The sequence below is a fragment of the Homarus americanus genome, unplaced genomic scaffold (genome assembly GCF_018991925.1).
Source record: "Homarus americanus isolate GMGI-L3 unplaced genomic scaffold, GMGI_Hamer_2.0 scaffold40856, whole genome shotgun sequence".
Classification (NCBI taxonomy): Eukaryota; Metazoa; Arthropoda; class Malacostraca; order Decapoda; family Nephropidae; genus Homarus; species Homarus americanus.
In genome coordinates, this window is record NW_024734615.1 from 5,779,032 (window position 1) to 5,806,957 (window position 27,926).

The 27,926-nt window shown below is 38.1% G+C and overlaps 2 protein-coding genes across 2 annotated transcripts in view; one reads left to right on the forward strand and one right to left on the reverse strand.

Moving 5' to 3' along the window:
- The window catches only part of LOC121870397 (formin-like protein), a gene marked incomplete in the record, with an annotated part of 115,630 nt that overhangs the window by 81,573 nt on the left and 6,131 nt on the right, over positions 1-27,926 (reverse strand). The window contains 5 exon segments of the mRNA XM_042372224.1: positions 639-810; positions 969-1,045; positions 2,995-3,193; positions 6,387-6,470; positions 12,795-12,874. Coding sequence (XP_042228158.1) covers positions 639-810; positions 969-1,045; positions 2,995-3,193; positions 6,387-6,470; positions 12,795-12,874 — 612 coding nt within the window.
- LOC121870396 (general transcription factor II-I repeat domain-containing protein 2A-like) lies at positions 15,708-19,204 on the forward strand. The gene is made up of 2 exons (XM_042372223.1): positions 15,708-15,925; positions 17,067-19,204. The coding sequence occupies exon 2, from the start codon at positions 17,077-17,079 to the stop codon at positions 19,012-19,014; it is 1,938 nt and encodes a 645-aa protein (XP_042228157.1). The 5' UTR covers positions 15,708-15,925; positions 17,067-17,076; the 3' UTR covers positions 19,015-19,204.

A 27,926-nucleotide genomic window follows, 5' to 3' on the forward strand; every position in this document is an offset into this window, starting at 1 on the left:
TCCTAGACAAGGTTCTTCAAACTCCCGAGCACGAGCAGTAAATATATTCCATAAGTACAAGACTTGGCAGGATAACCAACAGGTACAAAAACAAGGGCAAGCAAAAAGTACTCCTTGTCGTAGCCAGGCCTGCGCTGATCAGAGAATTTAGCTAGCTCGGCAGGGAGAGTTGCTAGACATTACTAGGACAATAAATGAGATCTCCTAGTTACTTGACAAGTGCGGTACAGACATAGTACATCGGGACATAGTAAGTAGACATAGGCATTAGACATAAGCATAGATATCAGACATGCTATAATAATATGTAGTAATACAGACATGTGAATAAATGGTACAATGAATGGTAACAGAGTCTTGCCGTCAGGCGTGTTCACATATCTTGGTATTTACATATCTATACAGTCACCACAGTTAAAATTAAGGGTTTGCCTGGTTTTACACCTGTACACTTATGGGGACTATAAATGAGTCACCTCAATCAGCCTTGAGGTTATACAGTACAGTTAATGGCACTAAATATAAAATAAGAAACCTAAATTTTCATGTTAAAAGTAAATATTTGAAAATTAGAAAACTATGATAATGGAAAGGTGTGATGTTACCAGATATCAACATAAGAAAAAGGCATTACTAACCATAAATTCAATGTGGAAGCACTCGTAGTTGGAGAAATAGGCCATAAGGGTCTGGAAGCGCTGAGATTCACAGCACACATCTTTGAAGCTATCAAAGGCATTAAGTATGATTTCATGACCACCTTTGACTAAGCAGATGGCAGCTAGGAGTTCTAGAACAAGAGCTTTTGTCCTACAAAGAAAAATAATTAAAATAAATTATCAAAATAATAATAACAATGAATATGAAGAAATACATTGACTCATTTTTACATTAAAGAAAATACAATACAGTAGTAAACAACTCAATGTATAAATACATAATACAGCGTACAGTAACAAAGCACTTACCGTAAACTTCTGTGATTGAGACTGAGTGCAATACAGCTGATTGCTTCTCGATGTTCAAACACCAGATTGAATCCATACTGATAAAGATGACAACTAAATTAATAATCTAGTCAATAAATAATCGCTGTAAATACTACATAACAGAGAGAGAAAAATATTGACTTTATTGTATTCCTTGACCCTTAAAACACACACACAAAAAAAAAAAACATGCACGCATGCACGCACACGCACGCACACACACGCGCACACACACACGCGCGCACACACACACACACACAGAATATGTATTATTTGTAATGATGATTGTTCTTTCAATTATTAATATACAAATACTGGCAAAAACAAGTACAGTCAACTCTCGCTTTAATGCGGTCCCACTTTACGTGTTTCCACGTTTACGCGGTACCCTGCCGAACACGGAATGCTCACTTTCCGCGGTGTGTGTACCCTTTTACGCGGAGAGCGGCGCGAGCAGGGTGCGCACAAGGTCGCCCAGTCATCAAAACATTACCTACTTCTTCACCCGCCACCCACCACAGCCGGCCCAAGTCAGTAATAGTGATAATGATAGTGAGGATATGGACTTATATGGAATTTGAGGGGTTTGACAAAAGAGGCCCTGCAAGCCTCTGTGGTGGATAGTGATACAATTGATACAAGTGATACAGGTGAGGGGCCAATAATCTGCCCTCTGCCTCGGAACCAACCCCCCATCCCTGTGTGCCCAGCCATCTTTTCTACTAATGCAAGTGTTAAAATTTAATATTATTGACATTTCTCTTAATTATTAAGTGTGTGTGCATACCATCATAAAATTAAGAAGTTATTTTTACTACAACGTAGGTATTGTGTCTGAAAAAGTGGAGTTTGGGGGTCGGCCGGTCTCTATTTCAATTAATCCCATATGTTATGTTGTTCACTTTACGCGTTTCTCACTTTACGCGGGCCGCTGTGGGTTCAATTGACCGCATAAAGTGAGGGTTCACTGTACAGTAATAGGAAACAACCCTATCACTCAGTTCCCTCACCACAGGAGAGTGTGACGTTGCCACATGAGCAAGGAAGGCTTGGTAGAGGGTAACATTACACCTGAAGGAGATTGTACAATACTGGATATGACTCCATGTGCTTATGGTGTTACAGCTGTTACTGAGGTTTGTTTAGGGATTGGAAGCATTTGAGATGTTACAAAAAAATGGAGTAGTTTACTTGCATTGCTGTATGAAACCCATTAATCGTAAAACTTTCAGCATTACCAAATTTTGCCTACTGTTTTATTTTTATTTACCATCCAGAGCCACACAGATCTATTCAATCAATCGCAACATTACATGGGCTGGGAGGTGGAGGAGGGAAGGGAGGGAGGGTGCAGTAAGACAACTGCAGGACCAGTCAGCAACAACATGTATATTTATTTATAAAACAGATTTGTTGTGTTTTCAAAACCTGACATTATTCAAATATATACAACAAATACATTCATAACATGTATGTAAAGATGACTCTTAAATAACAGTTTATATTGGAATTTTGAAACTTCTCTACAGTAAAGTGTTACCAGCTTATTTGACCCACACAAAAATCTTGACAGTCTACTCGTAGGCCTATTGTTCCAGGTGGATTAACTAGGGAAGAAAATTTAACCTAACTCAGAGAAGACAATGTCCAGTTTCAAGGGTGGATCCAAGAATATCAAAAGCCCACCCAGCTGTTTTTTTTTTAGTTTCTGTAAGCCCCCCTTTTTCTTTTTAATCTGACCAATATCATGGGCATTTTGAAGCCCTGTACACTTGATATTCGGAGATATTCTGAGGTCAGTAGTAATAAGTTTTTATCATACAAAAATGTACAAAACTGCATTAATGAAAAGAATTGGAATTTTCTGAAAGGGGGAGTCCGGACCCTCAGGACACCCCCCTCCCCCTCCCCCCACATGGATCCACCCCTGAGTTTTTAAGTCTCTGGTTCTCTGAGATCCAGTTTCAAGGGTTTATACTGTACCTGTATAATAATATTTTCTTACCTTATTGTTCATGATTGCTCTCATACACATAATACAAACATGTATATCATCTTTAGAGTCTCCCATATTCAGTTTCTGCACATGACGTGATGCTCTTTTCATTCGAGGGGAGTCGATTTCTGCTGAAGGCTTAAGTTGCCCATTGAGGTTCCTAGTTTCTTCTTCATCTTCTAAACTTTCTCTTAGTCTCTGTTCGTGCCTAAAGGTAAATAAGAGACAAGAATTATTACATAGAAATCTTAAGGCTACTACTCTCATATGAAAAGAATGTAATTATGCACCAATCATTGTGAATTCAATAATTTGTTTCCTTGTTTGCTTTTACTTTATAGTGAACTAAGGAAAGTACTGTACACATGACAATGTACCCTGACAATACTGTATAAGGGTCTCCTCAAACAATTGACAAACCCGCCAAACTTAAATTTTTATCCATTTGATTGGGGAAGGCAAGGGGATTCTTCTGAAACAGAAAACACAAAATTGAGGATATGGAGGTGGTCATCAATTATGCACCGAGGGCCTCATATGACATACAGGTAAACCTCGATAACTGGCGTCTCATTCAGCGATATTCCACTTTAACGATGGTCATGAATTAAGACCATCTGGCTATATATGATAAAAAAATTCACTTAACGATCTGCATCAAATATCCATTGGTTGGATTTTTTTTATCTCTAGTGCAAACTCTAGGTTGTATGTATTCAAATTAATTGCTGTCATGCATGGATTCCAGCAATGCAAATTGTATTTTTCTATGTCAAGTCAGTGACATTTTATAATGAAATAATATTTAACCTTATGCACCACCATAGGTAATGCATCTTTTGCTGCACTTGTCAGCCTCAGTAATATATACCCATGAACTGCCACACGGCCAACCCGTGCATTATAGTCCTGCACTTGTTTTTTGTTGATCGTATCTCATCATCCTGTAACTCCACGATTATTGTTCAGCATCATTGGCTATACCCGGTATGTACATTGTAATTATCCTTTTTTTATAGTGAGAGGACAGCACTAAATTTAGATTGAGCTATGTTATGGTGACTGTGAAGTGATATTTTCTATCAATGTTTTTGTTATCATCACTCGCTCTCTTTTTGTGACTAAAGTGAGCAGTGTAACTTTGAAAATGTCTGAAAAGGCCAAGGCATCCAAGACAACTGTGTCTCTGAGGTGAAACTTGACAATGTAAAGCAGCACGAGACTTCCCAGAGGTTGTGTGGGAGTCAGAGTGACGTCTCCACTCCATCTACAAGAGTCCTCCTTAGCCTCAAAGGGGACATGTGATGATGACCAGACATGTTCTTCATGATGTGGTGAGTGTTGTTTAATTGTTTTGTACTGGTAGTAGTATTGTAGGATTTCTTTTTGTCAGTGATACATGTGTGTTTGGGGACTGGCTGGGAACATATCCCATTGAACCCCACGATATTTCACTTAGCAATGGGTTTTTCAGGAACCTAACCCTATCCTTTATCAAGGTTTGCCTGTATATTCAGCCTTGGCATGACCAATACCAATACACCCTTTCTCTTCACCACAATGTTGCTTCACTCTCTCTCTCTCTCTCTCTCTTTTACAGGTATTTTAACGGGGAATGTTCGGTGGATTTGGCATCCTGTGTACCGCCGGCAAGGTCATGGACTCATAACACACGTCTTGCCCGCGGTGCCCACCATTTCTCTGTGGATGTTGGTCACACTAGAATAACCCGTTATAGTGCATCCTTCTTTCCTCACACAGCCAAACTGTGGAATGCTTTGCCTTCTTCTGTGTTTCCATACTCATACAATGTCTCACTTTAAAAAGCTGATTTTCCAGCATCTTCGTGTTGTAGATTAATATAATATTTTTATTTTCTATTTTTAATTTCTTTTTACGCTTATTTTTTTGCCCCCCAGGCCCCATTGTGGGTCAATGACCAGTGCCTGGGTGGGCTATTCCCCATAACAAATTAATAAAATAAATAAATAAAAAATAATAAATAAAATAAAAACAGACAAATGGGCCTGCTGTGTCACACATGACACAGATTGAGTCAACAAAGGTACAGCATATCCCCTCCTATGGTCTGGATATACTGGCTCACACCAAATATCAGTCACACATTGCCTCCTCATTGAAGAGTCAAACCCAAGACCATTGGACTGTCAATTAACTGCAATAAGCACTCTATCACTGTAGTGTGATACGTAAATAGTGATTGGAGTACAGTATATTGATATAATAAATCATAAGATGTGACCAATATATATATACAGTATTACCCCGTGTAAAAAGCTTTACACGGTTTCACTTTCCGCGATTTCTCAGATTTCTCATTGCGATTTCTCATTTACACGGTACCTTGCCAGAACCGGACTTTCACTTTCCGCAGTGCATCTACTCTGCATCTACTCATATACGCGGTGAAGTATAATTTATTTTTTATTTATTTTTATTTAGCTCATAAAATTCATACAAATTACCCTGCCAGAAAATAATTTACATTGCTGGAATTCTTACAATATGATGATCATTTTGAATATAAACATCATGGATTTTGCATTAGACATACAAATTTTAGATCTAAGGTAATAATTTGGTTTACACAAAGCAAATATTTTATCTTTTGTGCAAAATATATGAAGTTTACATTCAAAATATTCCCTGACCTGCAAGGAATCTAGAAATGTCAATTATATTATCCTAACTTTAGTCTGAGGTATTATTTATTACTAAACGTTAAAATCTAGTGTTTTCACCCAATCATTTCTCAGAGAGGTAGGGGCCAGTGACCTGGGAAGAGGGGGGATTTGAGTCCATTAGTTGAATAGACATTAACCTGGCGACTGTATTCCTCTTAAATATTAATTGTTTGAGCATACCATCATAAAATTTAGATGTTATTTTTACTACAACATAGGTATTGTGTTGGAAAAAGTGGAGTTTGGGGGTCGGGCCAGTCTCTATTGGAATTAATCCCATATGTTCTGTTGTTCACTTTCCGCGGTAACCTGTGGGTTCAATTGACCGCATATATATATATATATATATATATATATATATATATATATATATATATATATATATATATATATATATATATATATATATATATATATATATATATATATATATATATATATATATATATATATATATATATATATATATATATATATATATATATATATATATATATATATATATATATATATATATATATATATATATATATATATATATATATATATATATATATATATATATATATATATATATATATATATATATATATATATATATATACAATGGAGACCTGGAGGGTCTCTCAGTTTCTGTCTTTTAATCGAAAGAAAATTTATTCTTAAGGATGCACAAGGACAGAGAAAACTACATACCGAAGCATCATGAGTCTGAAGGTAAGATAATCCACCAAAACGTCAAGTCCTCGGTTCTCTTCATTTAAAAACTCCCTCACCCATCTGTAAGGATACCATGAAAATTATATTACCATACTAAACGGTGTATACAAGTCGTCATCAGACCTAAAACATGAAATAAAAAGCAGTTGCATCATTATCAAAGCCACATAATGAGAAGCAAAGTTGAGTACAACAAGAGGTACAATACTATAGGCACCTTACAAAAAACAGGAATTGCTAACACGGAATAATAAATTCTCGGTATTGAATTATTAATTGCTAAAAATTACTAGTACAGACAAATCACAAGAGTAGCAAAAGTTTAAAACCAAACATCAAAGATGAATACTGTATACAGTACAGTAGAATAAAAAGAGAACCAAGTATGTTACATATCAGCCAGTTAGAAACAGAGTTAAGCACTGGGTGCCCAGGAATGGCTGGACTTTGTAGGAGACTCAAGTCATTTCACCAGTGGAAGTGGTAAGGGCTGTCATTTAGTTTAACCAACAAATGTTGCATTACAGTGATTACATTGAATAAATAAGAAACTCACTATTGCAGTTCTTCAGGAACTCAATCTTTATACTTAATCCAGGTTTGCAAAGTGTTCTCTCACAATCATCAATCCTTGTGTTGCGGCCATTTTCCATGCTCTCAATGAAATTTGCAGAAGAAAATTCGCTTAACAACATGGCTAGTTTGTTTTTGAGGGTATAGTACTAAGGGCCTTGTTAGTCGATTCCCTTAAATGATTATCAAAAGTTAAATTTTTTAATTTTTAGCAATTAACGAATCAATGTTTCAAGTGTTCAGTGTTAGTATATGTTTTCTTGAGGCACTTATTGTAATGTAATGAACCCCTTGTAATTAATTTTATTTGTCATACCGAGTTTTTAATATTGATGTTACGATTATTGTACTTTTTTAATGTTTTATGTCTGATGACCCAAAATTATTACACTTATTTATTTATGAATTGTCACAAAAGATACAGGTACAGTGATATCCCCACTAGCCAGAACAATTGATACAAAACTCTTCCGGGGATGAAAGATTTTATGGTAACGAAACGACTCTCGAACCCGGAAAAAATCCCACATCCCCGGAATTTTTCTGGGTATTGGAAATTTTTTTCTGAAAGTCTAAACTATGCATCTTGCACAGACAGACACAAACCCACATCCATGGAATGTTTCTGGGTGATGGGGAAAGTTTTCCGAGAGTCTAAACTACACATCTCATCTCGACTTTGAATTATGTATCTCGTCATCTCATCTCACACAGAAAAACACTCTCCCATTACATTGAGACTGCAGGTACAAGCAAAAATATTTAGGGCAAGCAAAACAGTGTATGAACTTTTATTCACAGGTTCTGTTCTAATTGTGTTAACATAGAATAAATTTGATACCATAATTATCCTGAAAAATTCTTTACAAGAAGTTCCAATAAAAGATCCTTAAACAAAATATTTTGACAATATAATTATAGGGACTTCACTCTTTTATACAAAAAAATAAGAAAGTTGTTACTTAAATCAATAAAATCAGTTCTAATTCACACTCTTGGATTCATACTGTAAACTCATATGTGGCATTTTGATTTAATGGGAATGAAACTTTTGCCTCGTAATCAGATATGCCAGTTCAGTATGGAGTTTTTCATTTTCTCTGAAAGCTTCTGGTAGAATTACAGTACAGGTTGTACCTCTCTAGTCCGGCATTCTGTGGTCCGGAAACTCCCGTGGTCTGGAATGACTTTAGTTTGTCCAATAGGTAGATAGACAGTTTTTTTTTTTTACTTATCTGAATTATTATTATTATTACAGGAGTATTAAATTTTTGCCCCTCAGGCCCCAATGTGGGTCAGTGACCTATGCCCGGGTGGGCTAATCCCCTTAAAAAAAAAAAAAAGCCGCGGGAAATTAAGGTTTGTTTACATCCGGCAGTTCGGCTGCTCTCTCTCTCTCTCTCTCTGCTTGTCTATACAGAGTACAACATTTAACCCTTCAATATATATGAGCAGTAAATAAGTGTTGCTTTCATATTCTTATGTAGAGTAATGACGATATGTTTTCACATGTGAGCACTTACATATGCACAGTCTCACTTTTTTTTTTACCATTAATGGTTAGCTACTTATATTGTTCCATTTATTAACATTAAATAACATTACAGGTACTTCAAACAACCATATTAATTTTTTTACATTAATTTTACTACAGCTAAGATCAGGGTCTTATTTTCTTCAGTTTTATATGTAGAACCAATCAGTCACTGGTTGTGTAAGCTCTAACATACAACAATGCCGGCAGCCGTCTCGTCTCCTCTAATATTCCACGTATTATTAATAAATTGTATTGTTAATTTTGCACACACAAACATTAATTCAATAAAAACAAATTCAGAACAGTAAATAAGTGTTGCTTTCATATTCTTATGTAAAGTAATGACGATATGTTTTCACGTGTGCGCATGCACACTTACATACGCGATCTCTCTTTTTCTTTACCATTATCGTTAGCTACTTCTATTGTTTCATTTATTAACATTAAATAACATTACTTAAAACAACCATATTAATTTTACTACAGCTGCAGCCAAGGTCTTATTTTCTTCAGTTTTATATGTAGAACCAGTCAGTCACTGGTTTTGTAATCAACGAAAACAATGCCATGTCATTTCCTCGTGTGTTTTAATATTCTACGTATTATTAATGAATTGTATTGCTCATTTTGCACACATAAACATTAATTCAATAAAAAAGACATTCAGTAAAAAACAATAATGAATCTTTTGTACATAAGAGAAATGACGCTGTTTACACGATTATGCACGTCGTCTGCACGTTGACGGGCCGTTCAAACCTGTCGAAATTCAAGTTTCCGCCGTCAAAATTTTCATTTATTTATTTTTGTGTGTGTTCCAATAAAATACGTTAAGAATTAAAAACTCGCGAAATTTGAGAAGCTACTATACGACATTTAACCCTTCAATATGTCTTCAAAGAGACCATGATGCAGAGAAAGTGGTGCTAGTGCTTCCAAGCATAAGCACAAGTCACTATCTATCCAGGAAAAGGGTGAATTTCCATGGTCCGGCACCGGTCAGGTCCCGAGGTTGCCGGACTAGAGAGGTACAACCTGTACTTCAATTTTAATGTGACTTTTGCCATGCCTCTCTCTTGCACAGAATCAAGTTTTAAGGCTGGGTGGCAACCCGTGTATGTGCAGTGGACCACGCAGTATCAGACAACAAATGCTAGTACTGTACTGTACAGTAATGCTTCTGTCTCAATAAGCAGAGTGTGTCTTGGTCCCAAGCATGATTTAAAAATGGCCACCGTGGCATTAGTCCCGCTATCTCAAGAAATTTGTCTCTTACAACCTTGATATTTATTCTTATGAAGTGATAAAGTGATGTGTATTGAAATATTTATAATGAAAGTGAAATATCTTTGAATTTATGAGACGGTAAAATGGCTACTCACAATACAGGCGCATATACAGTACCACACAAATGAATGTCATAATATATAGGCGTAGCTTGGAAAAATAATAAGTGATAGTGAAATATAGTGCAGTAGAGAATGCATATGGGTATGGTGAATTATAATGAATATTGTGCTTATCTAATATGTATTCGTAACGGCATCGCCATTATCGTGTATATGCCTTGGCTTGCCTCGTCTGAGTGGTACCTTAAGTGAAAATATTATTGCCAAAATTTCAGTTTATGTCACAGATACTTCTAAATGTACAGTAATAATACGTCATAAAAAATACTTTCAAAAGATTTCGACAAAACTATAGCAAAGAAAAAAATGTGTATAAACATACAGGTATCATCGACTGAACGCCTAATCACCATTTATTACAGTGGGGTATGCTAAAACGAACAGATCCTACTACGAATATTCCTATAACGAACGGTTTTACCTATAAAATTGAGAATGCTATAACGAACGCAACTCCTACAACGAACGCGGATGAATACGGGACTATTTCGCCTGGCGCATGAATATTGTTGTACCGCGACCCACAACAAGAGCGTCAGGCGCCATCTTTGTCTCATTGTGTAGCCAGTGCACCACTGTTATTGTTGAAATTTCGTCTTTTGATGTGGAAATTCGCGTTATTTGTATAACTATTTTGTTATACAAGTATACAATTGTAACAATGAGTTGTCCAAAGCGAGTGAGAAAGCTAATAACCCTTGAAACTAAGAAAGAAATTATAAAGAAACGTGAGAATGGAAGGAGCATTGCGAAACTTAGTGATGAATATGGGATGGCTAAATCGACTATATGTACGATTTTGAAGAATAAAGAGGAGTTAAAAACTGTGCAAGTGGCTAAGGGAATCTTTAGACTTAGCAAAGCAAGGTGTAATGTGATTGAAGAGATGGAAAATTTACTCTTAGTGTGGATAAAGGAGAAAGAAATGGCAGGTGGTAACATTAGTGAAGCTATAATTTGTGAGAAGGCCAGACAATTGTTTGAGGACCTTAAAGCCAAGACTCCCAGTGGAAGTGATAGTGATAGTGATGTGCCAGTGTTTAGGGGTACCTGCATGCTGAATAATACTAAGGTAAGATAGAGTACCGTATTTTTTACATTTTCCACAGAATTTTTTCAGTGTTAAGCGGTTGTATTTGGGGGCCTGGAACGGATTAATCCTATAACGAACGAGGTTCTGGAACCAATTACGTTCGTTATAGCATACCCCACTGTACTACTTTTTACATCATTTATTTTCAGATTTCACCATCGTCTTCCTCATTATTTACTCTTTCTTGCCATGTGTATTTTATACTGACTGATGCAATAACATGGGTACAGCATGAAGAGGAATCAACTGTAAACTCTCACTTTTCACTTAAACTTGCCAAAATGACTTTTATTTATTATTGGGGATTTTTTTGAAGGTTTCATGTGATTTCACAAAATTTTTTATGTAGGAATGAATCATTTGAATAAATATTTAACAATATCTTAGCCACGAATAGTGCTTGGGAATTTCTGGTTATTCTGTGGCTCCAACCAGATCGAGTGACAGGCTCATTAAATAAATTACAAGAGTGCCCAAGAGTATTAAGTTAGAAACACCATTATTTTTTTTTTTTTTGCCAAAATGATCTTGAATTGTTAAACTAAAAGATTGATTAAATAACAAAATTTTTAAAAACAAAAAACCTATATGATATGGGCGTGCGAGATATGAATGGAGCTGTGTGTCACAGCAAAGACAATGGAATTTTCCACTCTGCAATGGGGACAATTTTCTAGACTCTACTCCCTCCCCCCTTCACTTATCCCACCTCTATCACACTCTCCTCCACCTTTCACCTCCTATACCCTCAGTAATTATTTAAGTAAAGAAGAACAAGAATAAGAGAAGATTACAGATAAGGTAAGAGAAATCATGTAAAGAAATAAAATAGAGAAATAGAGAAATAAATAAAAGAGTAATTAAAGAATAAATAGAAAATAGAGCTAAGATACATTAAGGTAAGTCTGTGGGAAAAGAGTAAATTTTTCCTCATTCTCTCATGTTACTGATCTGACCTGATGCAATGTCAGGTCACCCATTGTCAGGGTGGGACTCATAACTGAATATGTCTTGAATAAAGATGAAAGGTAAGGTGCTCCAGTGATTCCCACTTATTGAATGTACAGTACAGTATATGTACCGCAACTAGTCACTTTTTACACCTCAACACTGCTTTAAAACTGTATTCTTGGCTGATTTTGTTCTGGTACAGTAATGTACAGCACTGCACAACACAAACTGTATGCAAAAACAGCAGGTAGTGAGGGAACAACCTTCTACAATGGCAGCAGAAAATAAACTAAGCGATCCAAGCAGCTGGGCCACCCACGTGCCTGGCACGTGGAGATGCGTTGAAGCATGATGCATCTCTGGGAACTCCTGGAAATTTTATCCAGACCCAGAATGGAGAGGGTTTTCTCAGAACCTTCATGGAATTTTTTCCAGAAAATTAGCCTAATTTTTATCCTCCAACTCTTTCACAGATCCAGAATGTTGAGAGTTTTCCCGGAAATTTTCCGGCCCAATTTCAATTTCAGGTATTGGAGAGTTCCGGAGATCTGGAATTCTGGCTAACAGAGAGATTGCCAGTACAGTACTTTAAATCTAAAAATAATGACACAGACTGTGTCCCAGACATGATACAGTACCTGTATACGGAACAGACATGCTGAAGCAGTCATCATTTGAGGTAGACTATCTAAAGAAAATCACAACTAAAACCATATTTAACCAAAATCTTGTAAAGAATACGTATTTACAAAGGTTTGTCTCATTATAACGAAGATGTGACTAAAAGTAAAACAATTATACATTATCAGTTTTGTACTCACTCTATGTGGTTTGTTCTGAGCGAAATTTCCAGGTCTCTTAAAACCTGAGTTGATGTAGACTCACCGACCATCTTTCTCTTCTGAAACACAAAGATAATTTTTTGAAAGGTGTATACTGTACTTCCCTCTTTTTAATGTAGTGTTCTACAACACAAGGGACAATAATACAATGATATACCTATCTTCAATACAAACACAACCATAATTATGCAACTTTCATATAAAGGTATCATCCGATATACTGTACAATGGGGGTTACATTTCAGGAAATCCATTTGTGAAGTGAAAAAGCATATAATTGGGGGTTATGCTCCAGACAGGGAAAATGTTGGTCAACTCAGGGATTTCTTACACAAAACTTATGACAGGTTCTGGGTCACTCAATGCTACCACTGCCAAAAATCTGGACACCTTGCTTCAGGCTGTCCTAGGAAGCCAAGTTCTCTAGTTTGTGCAGGCAGTCATGAGTCTAGGACATGCTCAAATAAGACCTCATCCTGCTGTGCAAATTGTTCCACTTTTGCAATACCACCCAAGTCAATCAGTCATTTTGCATCAAGTAAAGATTGCCTTATGATGACTTCCCAACATAAAAAGTGATTGAGAACACTAACTTTACTTGTTCAAAAAACGTTTACTGACCCCACTGAACCTATTAAAAGGAGGTCCCCTTAATACCCGTGCAATCCGAAACAGAATGTGTCGCGTGAATGTTTAGGAGCAAGTTCATCTTGGATATCCTCTATGGAACTGAAACATAGTTGTATGAATCAGACATCAACATTATTCGTAGTGCTCTTCCCAAGACATTTTCTTGTTCATGTTCCCAGACCTGCTGCAAGAGCTCCCGGTGGCAGAATTTATTCTGTGCCCCTGCTAAACATTACACTCATTAGTAGTGACTGTTTTTTCCTCTTTTGAATTTATGGAGGCATTAGTAAATCTCCATCATCAAGTTATCAGAAATGATATTGTTTATTGTTCTGATCACTCAGGTACATACTGTATGGGGAGTTCGTGGATGAATTTAGCTTGCTTCTTGAAACTTTCTCAGGAAAGAACATATGATGGTAGATCTATGGTGACTTTAATTATTAAGTTGACAATCCACATCTGAAACCATTTACCTCTGACTTCTTTGAAATTCTCAATCCAAACAATTTTGCCAATCATGTGTCGTGTGCAACACATCTTTCTAGTTTTGTCTCTTGCTGACTGTGATCGTGTCTTAGATGTTGCAGTTGACCTGATCGATCAAAACGTCTCTGACCATGCTTTGGTTACTTTTGATTTTAATGTCCCAAGTCCTGCTTCTTACAGTAAAAAAATTACCATCAGGAACTATAGAAACACTGACCAGACCATGATTGATCAGGAAGTTGATCATTCTTTGAACTGGGTTGACTCTGCTGTTTTGTCCTCTGATGAGGTCACAAAGATACAGTACAGTATGAGATGACCATGGTATAACTCGCCTACAAGTTCTCTTCGTAGGGATCATGGGCAGCAAACAGACCGTATTACATACGAGTATATGACTGCGCATAGGGCTGTTGTTTATTCAGTGAGGGCACTACAAAAGTCAAGTAGCCTCATATCGCAATGATCAGAAAATTTTTTATGCAGATATGAATGGGCTGTTGGGCCAGAGGTCTGGAACTACTATGCCTTCTTCCACTTCAGATACAGTACTCAGTTTGCCTCAGATTTTTCCTTGTTTTTTCTAAAAGATTTCAAGGTACAGTAAAAGAAATGGCCTTGATTTTGTTTGTTTGAGGAATTTTCAGTTGAATTTCAACCGAGTTACACCATAAACCTCATTCTCTCATCATTTTGTCCTGTACGAGTGAAAAACATTCTGCACTGTATCAAGGAATCAGAGATGACTTTTGTTGTCTTGATCCTGTAAATGTACCTTAGGTATCACTCGCTTATGAATATGCTGCAGACTTAATTTGTAGAATCATAAGTACAGCTACTCCTCGATTTACGACCTACCCGACTTACGACCACCCGAACATACGACCGCCCCAGTCATACCAAAATTTTTTCAAATTACATATTTTCGAGTCCCGACGTTAGAGATTGCGCTGTGTACTGACAAAATTTTCGTTTGTAATTCCCTTTAAAATTGCTGGCATGCTTAAAAGTGAGAATTTTGTGGTGCTGAGAAGAAAAAGAGACACCCATTTTAGATTTTCTATGCATTACCTTTGCATTTTTTACTTACAACCAATTCGACTTACGACCGGGATTTGGGTCCCTAACCCTGTCGTAAGTCGAGGAGCAGCTGTAAATGCTTTGCAGAGGGTAATTTTGTGCTATCTGAGAAACAGGATTAATTCATCCACTTTTTAAGAAACCTGATCTTGATATTGAAAATATGTGAATACAGTATCTCTCATTCTTATCAACTAGGGGAGTGTTAAACAAGCAGCCCTGCAGCCCAACACCCTCTTACATGCAGCCCGTGGCCCACTGGCTCCTCCAGCTGCACCTTGAGCAGCTAAGAGCCTAAGGCACTAGCACAGGGGTGGGCAACCCTTGGCACGCGTGCCAAACATGGCACGCTAACGGCTTCTTTCCGGCACGCGAGACCTGGGCTCACCTCAATAAAAAAAAACCTTTATATGGCAACCGCATGCTGCCTTGGCGGCAGCGGGTGGAAGGATTGTTTCCCGTTCTGTTGTTAAATAATTAGCCATGCGGCCAGACGTGGTGTGACTCCTTTACCATCATTAATATTTTATATATTTTTTCGAGTTTTGCAGTTTCGCAAAGAATTTATCGGTTAGCAAAATCCAAGTTCAGCTATATGAATGTTTAAATTTAATAAAAAGAAAAACAAATATTACACCAAGATCTGTAATAATTATCTGGCTATCAGAGATTGCATTAGAAACATTATATCAAAAGTCAACCTCTTTTAGATCACTGGGTCATTATATGGCACATTAACTTAAAAGGTGTCTTAACTTTCATGGAAGGGAACATGGCTTTTTTGCTCAGTGTCCCATAAATGTCACATGCATATCCGTTCTCTCTAATCATTGTTCCTCTGGTGGTGAATGTGTGAAGTGTGAACCAGCAAAGTAAACATAGCAAGAGGGAGAATCGCTGACCACGTGCAAGTAAGTTATTATTTACTGTCCAAATTATCAGCTGTCATAGTGTTTGTCATGCTTACCCATAAATTTATCGATGTTCCTAAGACACTGCTGAATCTGTATACTCCTGTGCACAAGGAAAATTTGGCGCAACTTACCTTAGCAAGGCGATTTAAATTTTGCCCCTAAAATGTGACCTTTTTTAAGCTGAATAATGGATCTCAACCCGCTTAAGTGAGTAAAGCAAACCTTTGCTGAAAATTTTATGAACTTGTTGGTAGTGAGTATATTTATGGAGCGTGACATATCTGGCACACTGGTCAGAAGGTCCAAAAGAGGTTAATGAAGCCTGTTCTTCAGCATACTGTATGTGCCATAAACATAAGTTATTATTAAAGCTAAGGGAAATGTATTATTAATATTCAGGATTATGAAGTGTTATCTGCACGTGATCAGATAGCATGCATGCCTTTCTCGTTGATTTGCATTGTGTAGGCATGCCTATAATTGTACCAATTTATTTTATTTTTTATTTTTTTTATTATCCACCAACTGATTTTCATAAACCTTGGTATATGTATGCAGAGAGTGATTGTGAAGAGAATGTCTGAGTCCACAAGTCTCTGTCCACATTTTTACACCCCATGAACCGGTTTTGGTTATATTTACTTTTAACACCAACAGCTATTTCATCTTTTTCGTGTGGTTATATAGTAGAATACATTAATACAAGACTATTTTCTTTTGTAACACTTTTTGCCAAAATGTATAATAACCGAGATATTATTTTTTTTATAATAATGCTTCATAAAATAATAACTCAGGTATTGTGCATTTTGGCCAAAGGTGTTATAGAAGAAAATAATCTTGTATTAAGCATTCTACTATAATACTATGTGAATACAGAATATATATATACAGATTTATTTCTTTATTTATATTTTTTAATAATTTATAAATTAATGTCTCGGTTATTATGCATTTCTACCAAAAGTGTTACAAAAGAAAATAGTTTTGTATTAACGCATTCTACTATATAACCACACAAAAATCATGAAATAGCTGTTGGTGTTAAAAGTAAGTATAACTTAAAGTTGGAAAGTGTGCGAAGAGAGCAATTATTTTTTTACACATCATATGATTGCTTTCTACCCCTTATTTACAGATTGTACAGAATGTCACGACCACCAGCCAAGAAACGATGTCATACAAATGAAGAGGATATTAGAGAATTTAAAGAATACTGGACTGAAAAATTTGGCATGATTAAGAAAGATAATAAAGCATTATGCATTTTATGTTCTGAATCAGTTGTTTGTAGGACTTCTTCTGTGAAGAGACATTTTGAAACTGTTCATAAAAACTTAAGTAATGTAACTGAGCAAGAACGAAGAGAATTAATTTCTCGTGAAATGATTAAGACAAAAAAACAGTCTGATGTTTTGATGAAATTTATTTCAGGTAGGCCAAGTTCCAACTTAGTTGCTGCTGGTTTTGAGGTTTCAAAAGTTATTGCCCAACATGGAAAGCCACTCAGTGATGGGGAGTATATTAAAGAAGCATGGCTAGAATGTGCTCCTTTCCTTTTTGATAACCTTTCAGAAAAGGACAAGATTATTCAGCGCATTAAAGATTTGTCTGTGAGTAGAAAAACAGTTAAGGATAGGATACTTAAGATGGAAATGAATACAACTGACCAATTAACAAAGGATTTAGCTTCATGTAAGTTCTTTTCTATTTGTGTTGATGAAAGCACAGATATTACATCATCAGCTAGGCTAGCAATTTTTTCTCGATTTTGTAGGGATGATGAGGTATGCGAAGAGATGATTAACCTTGTAACACTACCTGAGCGTACCACTGGGGCTGACATATGTAAAGCAGTTGTGAACGAATTATCTATTCGACAAATTGACATTTCAAAAGTAGTATCCGTCACAACAGATGGTGCACCCAGTATGATTGGTAAGGAAGCAGGATTTGTAAATCTGTTTGCAAAACATGTTGGTCATCCGCTGATAGGTTTTCATTGCATCATACATGAGGAGGCTTTATGTGCTAAAGCTGGTCTAAGGGAACTTCAAGAAGTGATGCAAACAGTCACCAAGGTTGTTAATTACATTTCTGCACGTGCCTTAAATAAAAGACAATTTCGGAATTTATTGAATGAGGTGGATTCGGTGTACAAAGGACTAAAAATGTACAACAATGTTCGTTGGCTTAGTCGAGGATTTGTTTTGAAACGATTTGTTGAATGCATGGATGAGATAAATCTCTTTCTGATTAACCAACAAATGTCTTATAAAGAAATGTCTGACATCGTGTGGGTTTGTAAACTAATGTTTTTTGCAGATTTATGTGAACATTTAAATGACTTAAATGTTAAATTACAAGGCTCTGGTAAGACACTTGATGTTATGTTTGATTACATAAAGGCATTTGAAATGAAACTAGGAGTTTTTAAGGGGGATGTAGATAGTGAAAGATTTAGATACTTTCCAAACCTAAAGAAATACATCAATGATCTCACAAAGGATGACAAAACAGACTGCCAGTGTCTTCAGAAGCTATTTGTAAACATCATTGAGTCAACTGTTGAGCAGTTCTCAACAAGATTTGCTAGGTTCAGAGAATTAGAAGAGACTGCAAAATTCATTAAGTTTCCAGACAGTATAAAACTGGATGAACTAAACTTGCAGAAGTTTTCATGGATAGATATGGATGATTTTGAAATGCAATTGATTGAATTTCAAACTAGCTCAATTTGGAGGCAGAAATTTGTTGAGCTTAGAGCTGACTTGGAAAGTATTGAAAAGGATCGATTAGAGAAGGGAGTAAGAGAGAGAAATGCCGAAAACGAGGTACTGAGGACTTGGAATACTATTCCAGAAACTTTTGTCTGTTTAAAAAAACTTGCAACAACATTACTATCCATTTTTTCATCTACATATTCTTGTGAATCATTGTTCTCAGTGATGAACTCTGTTAAGTCTCATAATAGAAGTAGCCTTACTGATGAAACTAGTAGCGCATGTATATCTCTCAAGGTTACAAAATATAAACCGGATATAAATTATCTATCATCAGGGATGCAGCAGCAGAAGTCTCATTGATTCTAAATAAAGAAAAGGTTCACAATTATTCGTTCTCTAATTTTCATTTGATGTATTCTGTTAAAAATATTAAGGATTCGCTTTTGTTTAATATAATACAGTGTGTATTTTTGTAGGTAAAATAACTTTTATATTTTCTCTGTGGTTTTTATGCATCATTCATAAAGGATTAAGAATCAATAAAAGAATATCTTTAGTTTTATATCCTTTTATTGTGTTTTAGTCGAGTAAATCGATATTGAGCTTGGTATTGTAATGTACTGAAAAAAGTTTACAAAAACTAATGGCTGAATGATCTGATAAACAAATCAAAAATATTGTTTACTCTTTTGCTGATGCTAAAAATAACGTCTTTAAATTGTGTGGATGTATATGACAACTAGATTTACACTGAAATGCTAATATAAAACATCCACGCTAACAACAGGGAAGAACAACCACTAAGTAAAAATTCTGTCACTAATTTTTACATTCATTCAATATCCCATGATTTATAAAATCACTCTTACAAAACTCTCTGATTTTACCACCCCGGTGTGATTTCTGATTATTTGAAAAGGTTCTCCCATTACGTAAAAGATACCAAATAATATGTGACCCGGAAATTTTGGTTGGCACGAGAGAAAATTTTGTATCAAAGATTTGGTCGATTTTGGCACACACACTCAAAAAGGTTGCCCACCCCTGCACTAGCACTTGAAGTAAAAAGTTATGACTACAGTATTTGTATCGGATAATACTCTTTTAGTCTATTGACTATCGATTCTATTGAATCTGTTCAAAGGCAAGTGCTTGTAGGATGTTTTGTGAATCTCAGTCCAGTACGTATCTGGTGCCAGAGCAACGGCCTGCTAAATGAGTTGTTAGCCCTTTGACTAGTGGGGGCTTCCCTCAGCTGAATAAAAGATAGTTCTAATTGTTAATTGTGGTTTTAAGCATGCCACTGTACGAGTTGTGAGATGGTCCGACCACTGGCTTCTTATCAATATTAGATGTGATAGCTCTAATGCAGTGGGCTCTTGCTTGGGCAGTCACACGGATACCAGTCCTGCATAGTTGCTCAAAGCAGTTGGAGCATTGCAAATATCTGAAGCAGTGTCCATTGTTTTTACTTTCGAGCCCATAATCATGTTATCAAGGAAAAGTACAATTAATGACGAGCGTCAGGAAAAGTGGATAATAGTGTACTTTGTTGAAATGAATGGAAAACCGACATGTTTGATTTGTAAGCAACAGGTAGTTGTTGCCAAGGATTACAATGTTGAAAGGCATTATAACCCTAACCATGCTCTGAAGTACAGTAATACCCCGCTTTACGCGGTTTCACTTTACGCGATTTCTCATATACGCGGTGCCTCGCCAGAACCGAACTTTCACTTTCCGCGGTTCATCTACCCATATACGCGCAGAGTGTCCGGCTCGACGCTATTTTTAGATTCGCCCCACCCGCCTGCTCCCGCCTCCTCCCTCCTCCCGCCTCCGCCTGGGCAAGCCGCGCGGTAAGGTTGCGCAATGCATTTCTCTGTTGCGTTATCACTGACGTCAAATGACGTATCGGACTGTGATTGGCCATGCATCCCTACCCCCCTCTGCTGCTAGCTGTAATTGGTTTAAAGTAATATGACGTGTCCACCCGGGGAAGGAGGGAGGGAGGGAGGAAAGACGACGCTTGACCTAGCCGCGGCAGTTTCATCCCTCCAGGCCACACCGTATATACGTGCATCCATTGTTCTGTGAAATGGCTTCCGCCGGACCACCGCCACCAGAGAGAAACCTTTCCTTACCTGGACCCAGCCGCCCTAAGCCAAAGAAGATACGCCATTCCCTAAGCTACGAAGTGAAATACCAGATCATTCAAGATTTGGAGAAAGGAACACGTCAAGCTGATCTCACGCGCCAGCATGGAGTGAACGAATCTACGATTCGTACTATTAAGAAGGATGTAGCCAAGATCAAAGAGCACATGACAATCACAAAGTCTGCAGGTGCTTCAATGATCAAGTATTCCCAGAACAAGGTGCTGCTAAAGGTGGAAAATTTGCTGGTGAGTTACTTGATTCGTCAGGCACGAAGCAACATGGTGGTGGACACGCGATCCGTTCAAGAGTACGCACGTGAACTATACGCAGCAGTGTCACGTAAGATGGGAATTGCAGAGCCCAAACCCTTCAATGCTTCCTCTGGTTGGCTGCATAGGTTTAAGAAGAGGAACAATATCACCAACATCAACATTGGTGGTGAAGAAGCGAGTGCTGACCGTGTGGCGGCTAGAGATTTTCCTCCGTTGTTACGTGAGGTTATGGAGGAAGGGCAGTTCACTGACGACCAGGTGTTCAACATGGACGAATCCAGCCTTTTTTGGAAAAAGCTGCCTACCAAGACCTTCGTTGTCCAGTCTGCCAGCAAGGTTCGGGGTCGGAAGTTGCAGAAGGAGCGCATCACCGTCCTCTTTACCACCAATGCCTCCGGTACCTGTAAACCAAAGTTATCGGTGATTCACACAGCCCGCAAGCCGCACGCCTACAAGAATATGGACATGATCAAGCTTAATGTCCACTGGCTAACCGCACGTAAGGCATGGATGTCCTCTGCTCTGTCCCTCTCCTGGTTTGACGACTGTTTCGTTCCAGACGTTAAGAAATTCTGCGAGCAACAGAATATTCCATTCAACGCACCAGGACACTCGCCCCTACTTATGGATCGTCACCCCAACGTAAAAGTGGTCTTCCTTCCTCCCAACACTACGTCATTAAAGCTGCATACTCGGCAAAGAAATTCAAGCTCCTGACCGACTGTACCAACACCAAGGATGAGTTGCGTAAGCTGGGTGACACCGACAGCGAGAGTAAAAGCGACGAGGACAAGGAACAAGAGGTGGTGACTCAAGAAGTTCTCGTCAAACAGTTTTGGAAGAAATTTAACGTCAAACAAGCTGTAGATTTCTTGGTGGAGGCATGGGATCAGCTGTCTATTGCTACGATTCGTCACGCATGGAGGCATGTGTTGCATGGCATACCAGGTGAGAGGAGGAGTCAACCTGTGACTGGTGAGGTTCAGTCTGTGACAGTGGCATTGGACCTTGCAAGAGAAGCTGCGCACAGTATTACAGCTGAAGGCTTCTCCGAGACCACCAACGAAGACATCCGGGAGGTGATCAGAGATCCTGAAATGACTGCCGACGAGATGTTGGAAGATGATCACGTCAGTGAAGAGGAAGATGGTGCGTCAATCTCCGAAGAACACAAGTTAACGCATAGTCATATTAAGGGTGCTATCGAGTGTGCAGAAAAATTGAAGCTCTTCCTTTCCAACGACAATGACGATGACCGCTATCAAGTCTTCCATACCCGGCTGGTGCGGGCTATGGAGCCGTACATCAAGGTGTATCAAGACAACATCAACACTAGCCGTCAAAAAAGCATTACCGAGTTCTTCGCCCGCAACCCACCACAGCCAGCCAGAGCCAGTGATAGTGACAGTGAAGGTGACTGAGGGATTTGTCAGGGAAGCCCTGACAACTGTAACTGATAGTGATGGTGGTGCACCTAGTAATGGTGATTCACCTGAGGGCCAGTAATCTGCCCTCTGCCTCGGAACCAGCCTCCATCCCAGTATGCCGACCCATCTCTTCTACTAACGTAAGTGTTATACCTAACTTTTAGTTTTCCTAACCTAACCTTTATTTTTCCTAACTTAACCTTTATTTTTCCTAACCTAACCTCTTCTATATTACTTGTTTGTGCATACCATCATAAAGTTAAGATAAAATTTTTACTACAACATAGTTGTGTGTCGTCAAAAAGTGGAGTTTGGGGGTCGGGCCAGTCTCTATTGGAATTAATCCCATATGTTCGGTTGTTCCATTTCCGCGGTACCCTGTGGGTTCAATTGACAGCGTAAATCGGGGTACTACTGTATAATAAATACAGTGGAAAGTTACGAGAAGACAAAGTTAAAGAGTTAGAACGGTCATTGAAAAAGCAGCAGTCAATACTTCAGAGTGTTCATCAAGTCAGTGATGCTCAGTTAAGGCAAGTTACAGGATTGCCCATAAAACAGCTGTGTCATCAAAGCCTTTTTCTGAAGGGAACTTTATAAAGAAATGTACGATGGTGGCTTCAGTAGATATTTGCCCAGAAAAACGTCAAGCATTTGCAAACTTTAGCCTCTCGAGAAATAAAACTGCAGAGAGAATTAATGAATTATCAGAGAATATTGACAGTCATATCAAAGACAAAGTTAAGTCCTTTACTGCATTTTCTGTTACAATCATTGAAAGTACCAATCTAACTGATGAATCATAACTCGCAGTTTTTATATGTGGTGTGGATGAAAATATGCAGTTAACAGAAGAGTTTGTGGAACTGGTACCAATGAAAGGAACAACAGGTGATGATATCTTTGAGAGTTTGGTAGGGGCACTAGATAAATTAGGTGTTGACCGGGTACAAAATGAGTCTGGCAACAGATGGAGCACTGCAAATGGTGGATAGAAAAGCTGGCATGGCAACAAAATTAAAGGAAAAACTATGAGCTGTGAACCCAAACCATCAACTTCATAATTTGCATTGCATTATACATAGAGAAGTGTTGTGCAGTAAAACATTAAAGATGGGTAATGTCATGGATATCGTTATAAAGACAGTAACTTTATAAGAGCACTAGGTCTGAACCACAAACAGTTCAACTGCTTTTTGGAGAAAAGTGAGAACACACACAGACTGCCATATCACACTGACGTTTGCTGGTTAAGTCGGGGAGTCGTACTGAAGTTATTTAATGAATTACGTTGTGATATACAGATGTTTATGGAGCAGAAAGGAAAGGATGTGCGTGACTCGAAAGATAATGAATGGGTTCAAGATCTGGCTTTCATAGTGGATATTACAAAGCACTTAAACTACCTGAACACAAAGATGCAAGGATGCAATAAATTGGTAACACAGTTTTATGACTGCATCTGTGCCTTTGAGATGAAACTGCTGCTTTTTGAAAGGCAACTAGCAGAGAGTAATCTTTCACACTTTCCAATCTTAAAGTCCCTACAAGGCACACCTGAGCTTCATGTTGATACCAACACAGAGAAGTACATATGTTTGTGAACAGCTCTTTTCTGTAATGAACATTAAAAAATCTCGGCTTCGTTCTCAACTTAATGATGCGCACCTGAATTCAATACTGTACTGAAAGTTGCTGCAGCTCAGTCATTAGCTCCAAACTTTGATGCATTGGTCCATACCAAGAGGTGCCAAGTATCAGAGAGCAGCAGTAGCAGGCAATAAGATTAATCAAGGTAACTATATACTATACAACAAACAGCACAAGCAGGTTTTTTGAGAGAGAGAGAGCTTCGTGCTCACCCTTAGACAGGGGGCTTGTCCCTTACTCTCAAGTAGACTACCTTACCCCTCAGCACCTCTATCCCTGTTCCTGTATCCACCTCCCTTATTTTGCCGCACTACTGTCTGACGGGGCGATCACGAGGTGCTCATAATTATGTTACATGGCCTGCATAGTGTGTACAGTCTCTCCTCGACTTACGACGGGATTCTGTCCCGACGACTAGGTCGTAAGTCGAAAAGGCGAAAATAATACATAGAAATTCTAAAATGGGTGTCTTTTTTTCTTCACAGCACCACGAGAACTCTCACTTTTACACTTGCCAGCCATTTTAAAGGGAATTACAAATGAAAATTTTGTCAGTACACAGCGCAATCACTAACGTCGGGACTCGAAAATAAGTAATTTTAAAAATATTTTATACGACCACGGCAGTCATGTCCAGGTTGTCGTAAGTCGAGTATGTCGTAAGTTGAGGCGTACCTGTATTCATATTAAATCTGGCCCTTTGTAGCAAATGAGCTTGACACCCCTGTCATAGAGCAGGCTATGCTGGATCAGTTACTTCATTTGTTAGAGAGAAATGGAGTGATCCTTCTGGCCCAGTCAGCCTTTAGGAATCATCATTCAACTGAAACTGTCTTATGTAAAATTCATAATGATTTGGTAATAAAATTTGCACAAGAAAGTCCTCCCTTCTGTTCTTGCTGCAATCTCAATGTGTGATGATTAGTAGAACCATTTAAAACATGGTCCCTTGCAGTTAGGAGTCCCACAGTGATCAATTTTAGTACCTCTTCTGTTTATAGTCTATAACAGTAGTCTTGCATCTCTGCTGGATGTTCATGGAGTTGCCTACCATTTCTATGTTAATGATACACAGCTTTATGTGCAAATGATAAATGTCAGGTATATTGAGGAGTTCATGAAATCCTTGATGTTGATATTAAGATTTGGATGGCTAGGAGAAAACTTAAGCTTAATGATGACAAAACCGAGATTATCGTCATCCAAGGAAACAGGGGAGAAGACGGCACTGATGATTTTGGCTCATTAACTTTGGGGGAAGTGCAATCTCAGTCCTGTCGATTCTGTTCCTAATCTTTGAGTGTACTTTGACTCAAAACTGACCACCGAAGAGTCAAGACGTACCTGGCGCTCCTCTCGGAGCAGCCAGGTCAACTGTTAAGTTGGCCCATACCAACTCCCTCCCCTGAACCTCCTCCCCACCGGAATATCAACAAGCTCTCGCCAAAAGTTACAATTTCATTTAGGAAAGGAATGGAACCAGTGTTACACAGAGGTGAACAGTGGTGAACAGTGCTGAAGTCAGTGAAAACAACTCAACAGTAACAGTCGTACCCAAGTTAACCTTCACACAGTGAGGTCCCAGGTACCCAGTGATAACGGCCCGTGAGACCCAACAACAACCAGCGATGTGTTAATCCGTCTACGATAGGTAGGACTGGGACCACACCTCACTCATATAACACCATCTGTGAGGGAATTACTACACCACGTCAGGTCCCTCATAACACCATCTGTGAGGGAGTTACTACACCACGCGAGGCCCCTCATAACACCATCTGTGAGGGAATTACTACACCACGTGAGGCCCCTCATAACACCATCTGTGAGGACGTGGTCCCTCATAACACCATCTGTGAGGGAATTACTACACCACGTCAGGTCCTTCATAACACCATCTGTGAGGGAACTACTACACCACGTGAGGTCCCTCCTAACACCATCTGGGAGGGAGTTACTACACTACATGTTTGCTGTTCAACACCTACATTAATCTGTATGCTCACTGTATGTTCCTTTACCTTTCTCTAATGAAGGCTTTTGTTAAACCACCAATGTATGTAATAAGTCATATATGTCCAATGTATATTTTCAGCCTTCGAGCTGCAGTACTTTTTTAATAAACCGTTAATTATTATTATTATTATTATTATTATTATTATTATTATTATTATTATTATTATTATTGTTATTATTATTATTATTATAAATTCAGTAGTTAAGAGTTGCAACTTTCATATTCGAGATCTATATGCTGGTAAACAGTGTCTTGTGATGCGATTACCTTCACTTATTATAAGTCTTTATGGGTCTGCCTATCTAATTATCCACTGAAGAAAGTTCAGACAGTATTTAACAGGGCTGCCAGGGCTTATTTTTGCTCTCCCACTTAGAACTCCAACTATACCATTTTGATTGAATTGCATTGGCTTCCAATTAAAGCTAGGATAGTGTTCAAATTCTGTCTAATGACTTTTAAGACACTAAAAGTTTAGTGAGCCTAAGTATTTGGCCAACCTACTAATTCCACTGGCGACACATTCTGAAATGATTTTGCATAGTACTGATGATCCTTCACACCTTGAGGAGCCTAAAGCAGTATGGGAATGCTCTTTTGCTGTTGAATATTTTTCCAATACAACACCCTGATTACACAATAGGTTGCCTGCATCCATGAAGCAGTTGACTTCTGTGGAGGCCTTTAAGAAACACCTTAAGATCTTTCTTTTTATGAAAGCTTATGATCCTGAACAGGGTATGGTGATGGTATACAGGCCTTAGGATGTATTAAAACTTAAGGGTATATGAATGATAATAGTCGAACTGTCACTTTGTGATATTTTATTGTAGTACAGTATTTCTTTTTATTCTCAAGTCCCATTGTAGTGTTTTGAGCGCTAGTGAATTCTTTAGAAGGACTGGCGCTTTTGAGAAACAAAAGATCAGCTATTATTACTATTATAATTATTATTTTTATTATAAGACACGATTTAAGACGAGTGTGAGTAGGCTGAATACAGCTCCTCCCCGACTTACGATGGGGTTAGAGACCTAAATCCAGGTTGTAAGTCAAAATGGTCGTAAATCGAAAATGCCTAAATAATACATAGAAAATCTAAAATGGGTGTCTCTTTTTCTTCTCAGCACCACAAAACTCTCACTTTTAAGCTTGGCAGCCATTTAAAAGTGAATTACAAACGAAAAATTTGTCAGTACACTGACATTGGGACTCAAAAATACATAATTTGACAAAATTTTGGTACGACTGAGGTAGTTTTGTAAGTGCGGGTGGTCGTAAGTCAAGTAGGTTGTAAGTCGGGGAGGAGCTGTATATAAGTCGGTTGGAACAAAAACAGATTGAAGACTTTCTCATTTGGAGATCAGACAGGGACCTCGTTAGGGACGTAAAGGTGATAACAGGGAATAATGTGCCTCGCAAGTTCGCAACAGAGATTGCTTCTGTGTGACTGTTACCTGTTACCAAGGAGGGTGGCGCAAAGGGCCTCTACATACTCTCACCAGCCATTTCGATCTTGAGCCCTCTCCATGGTTGTATTTAACTCGTCCTCCGTCTCCCTTCTTTTAGTTCTGATCCATGTAGGCATTGGTCTTCCTCCTCTTCTCGTTCTGCCCACTCTCCACTCGACTACCTATCTCAATACTCTATCCGGACGCACACGCAGAACGTGCCTCAGCCACTTCCATCTATTCTTCATCAGCCATTCATCGATATAGGGAACATTTGTGACTTCTCTTATCATCTC

Coding starts and splice junctions, on each gene's coding strand:
- LOC121870396 (XM_042372223.1), top strand. CDS start 17,077: ATGTCACGACCACCAGCCAAGAAACGATGTCATACAAATGAAGAGGAT.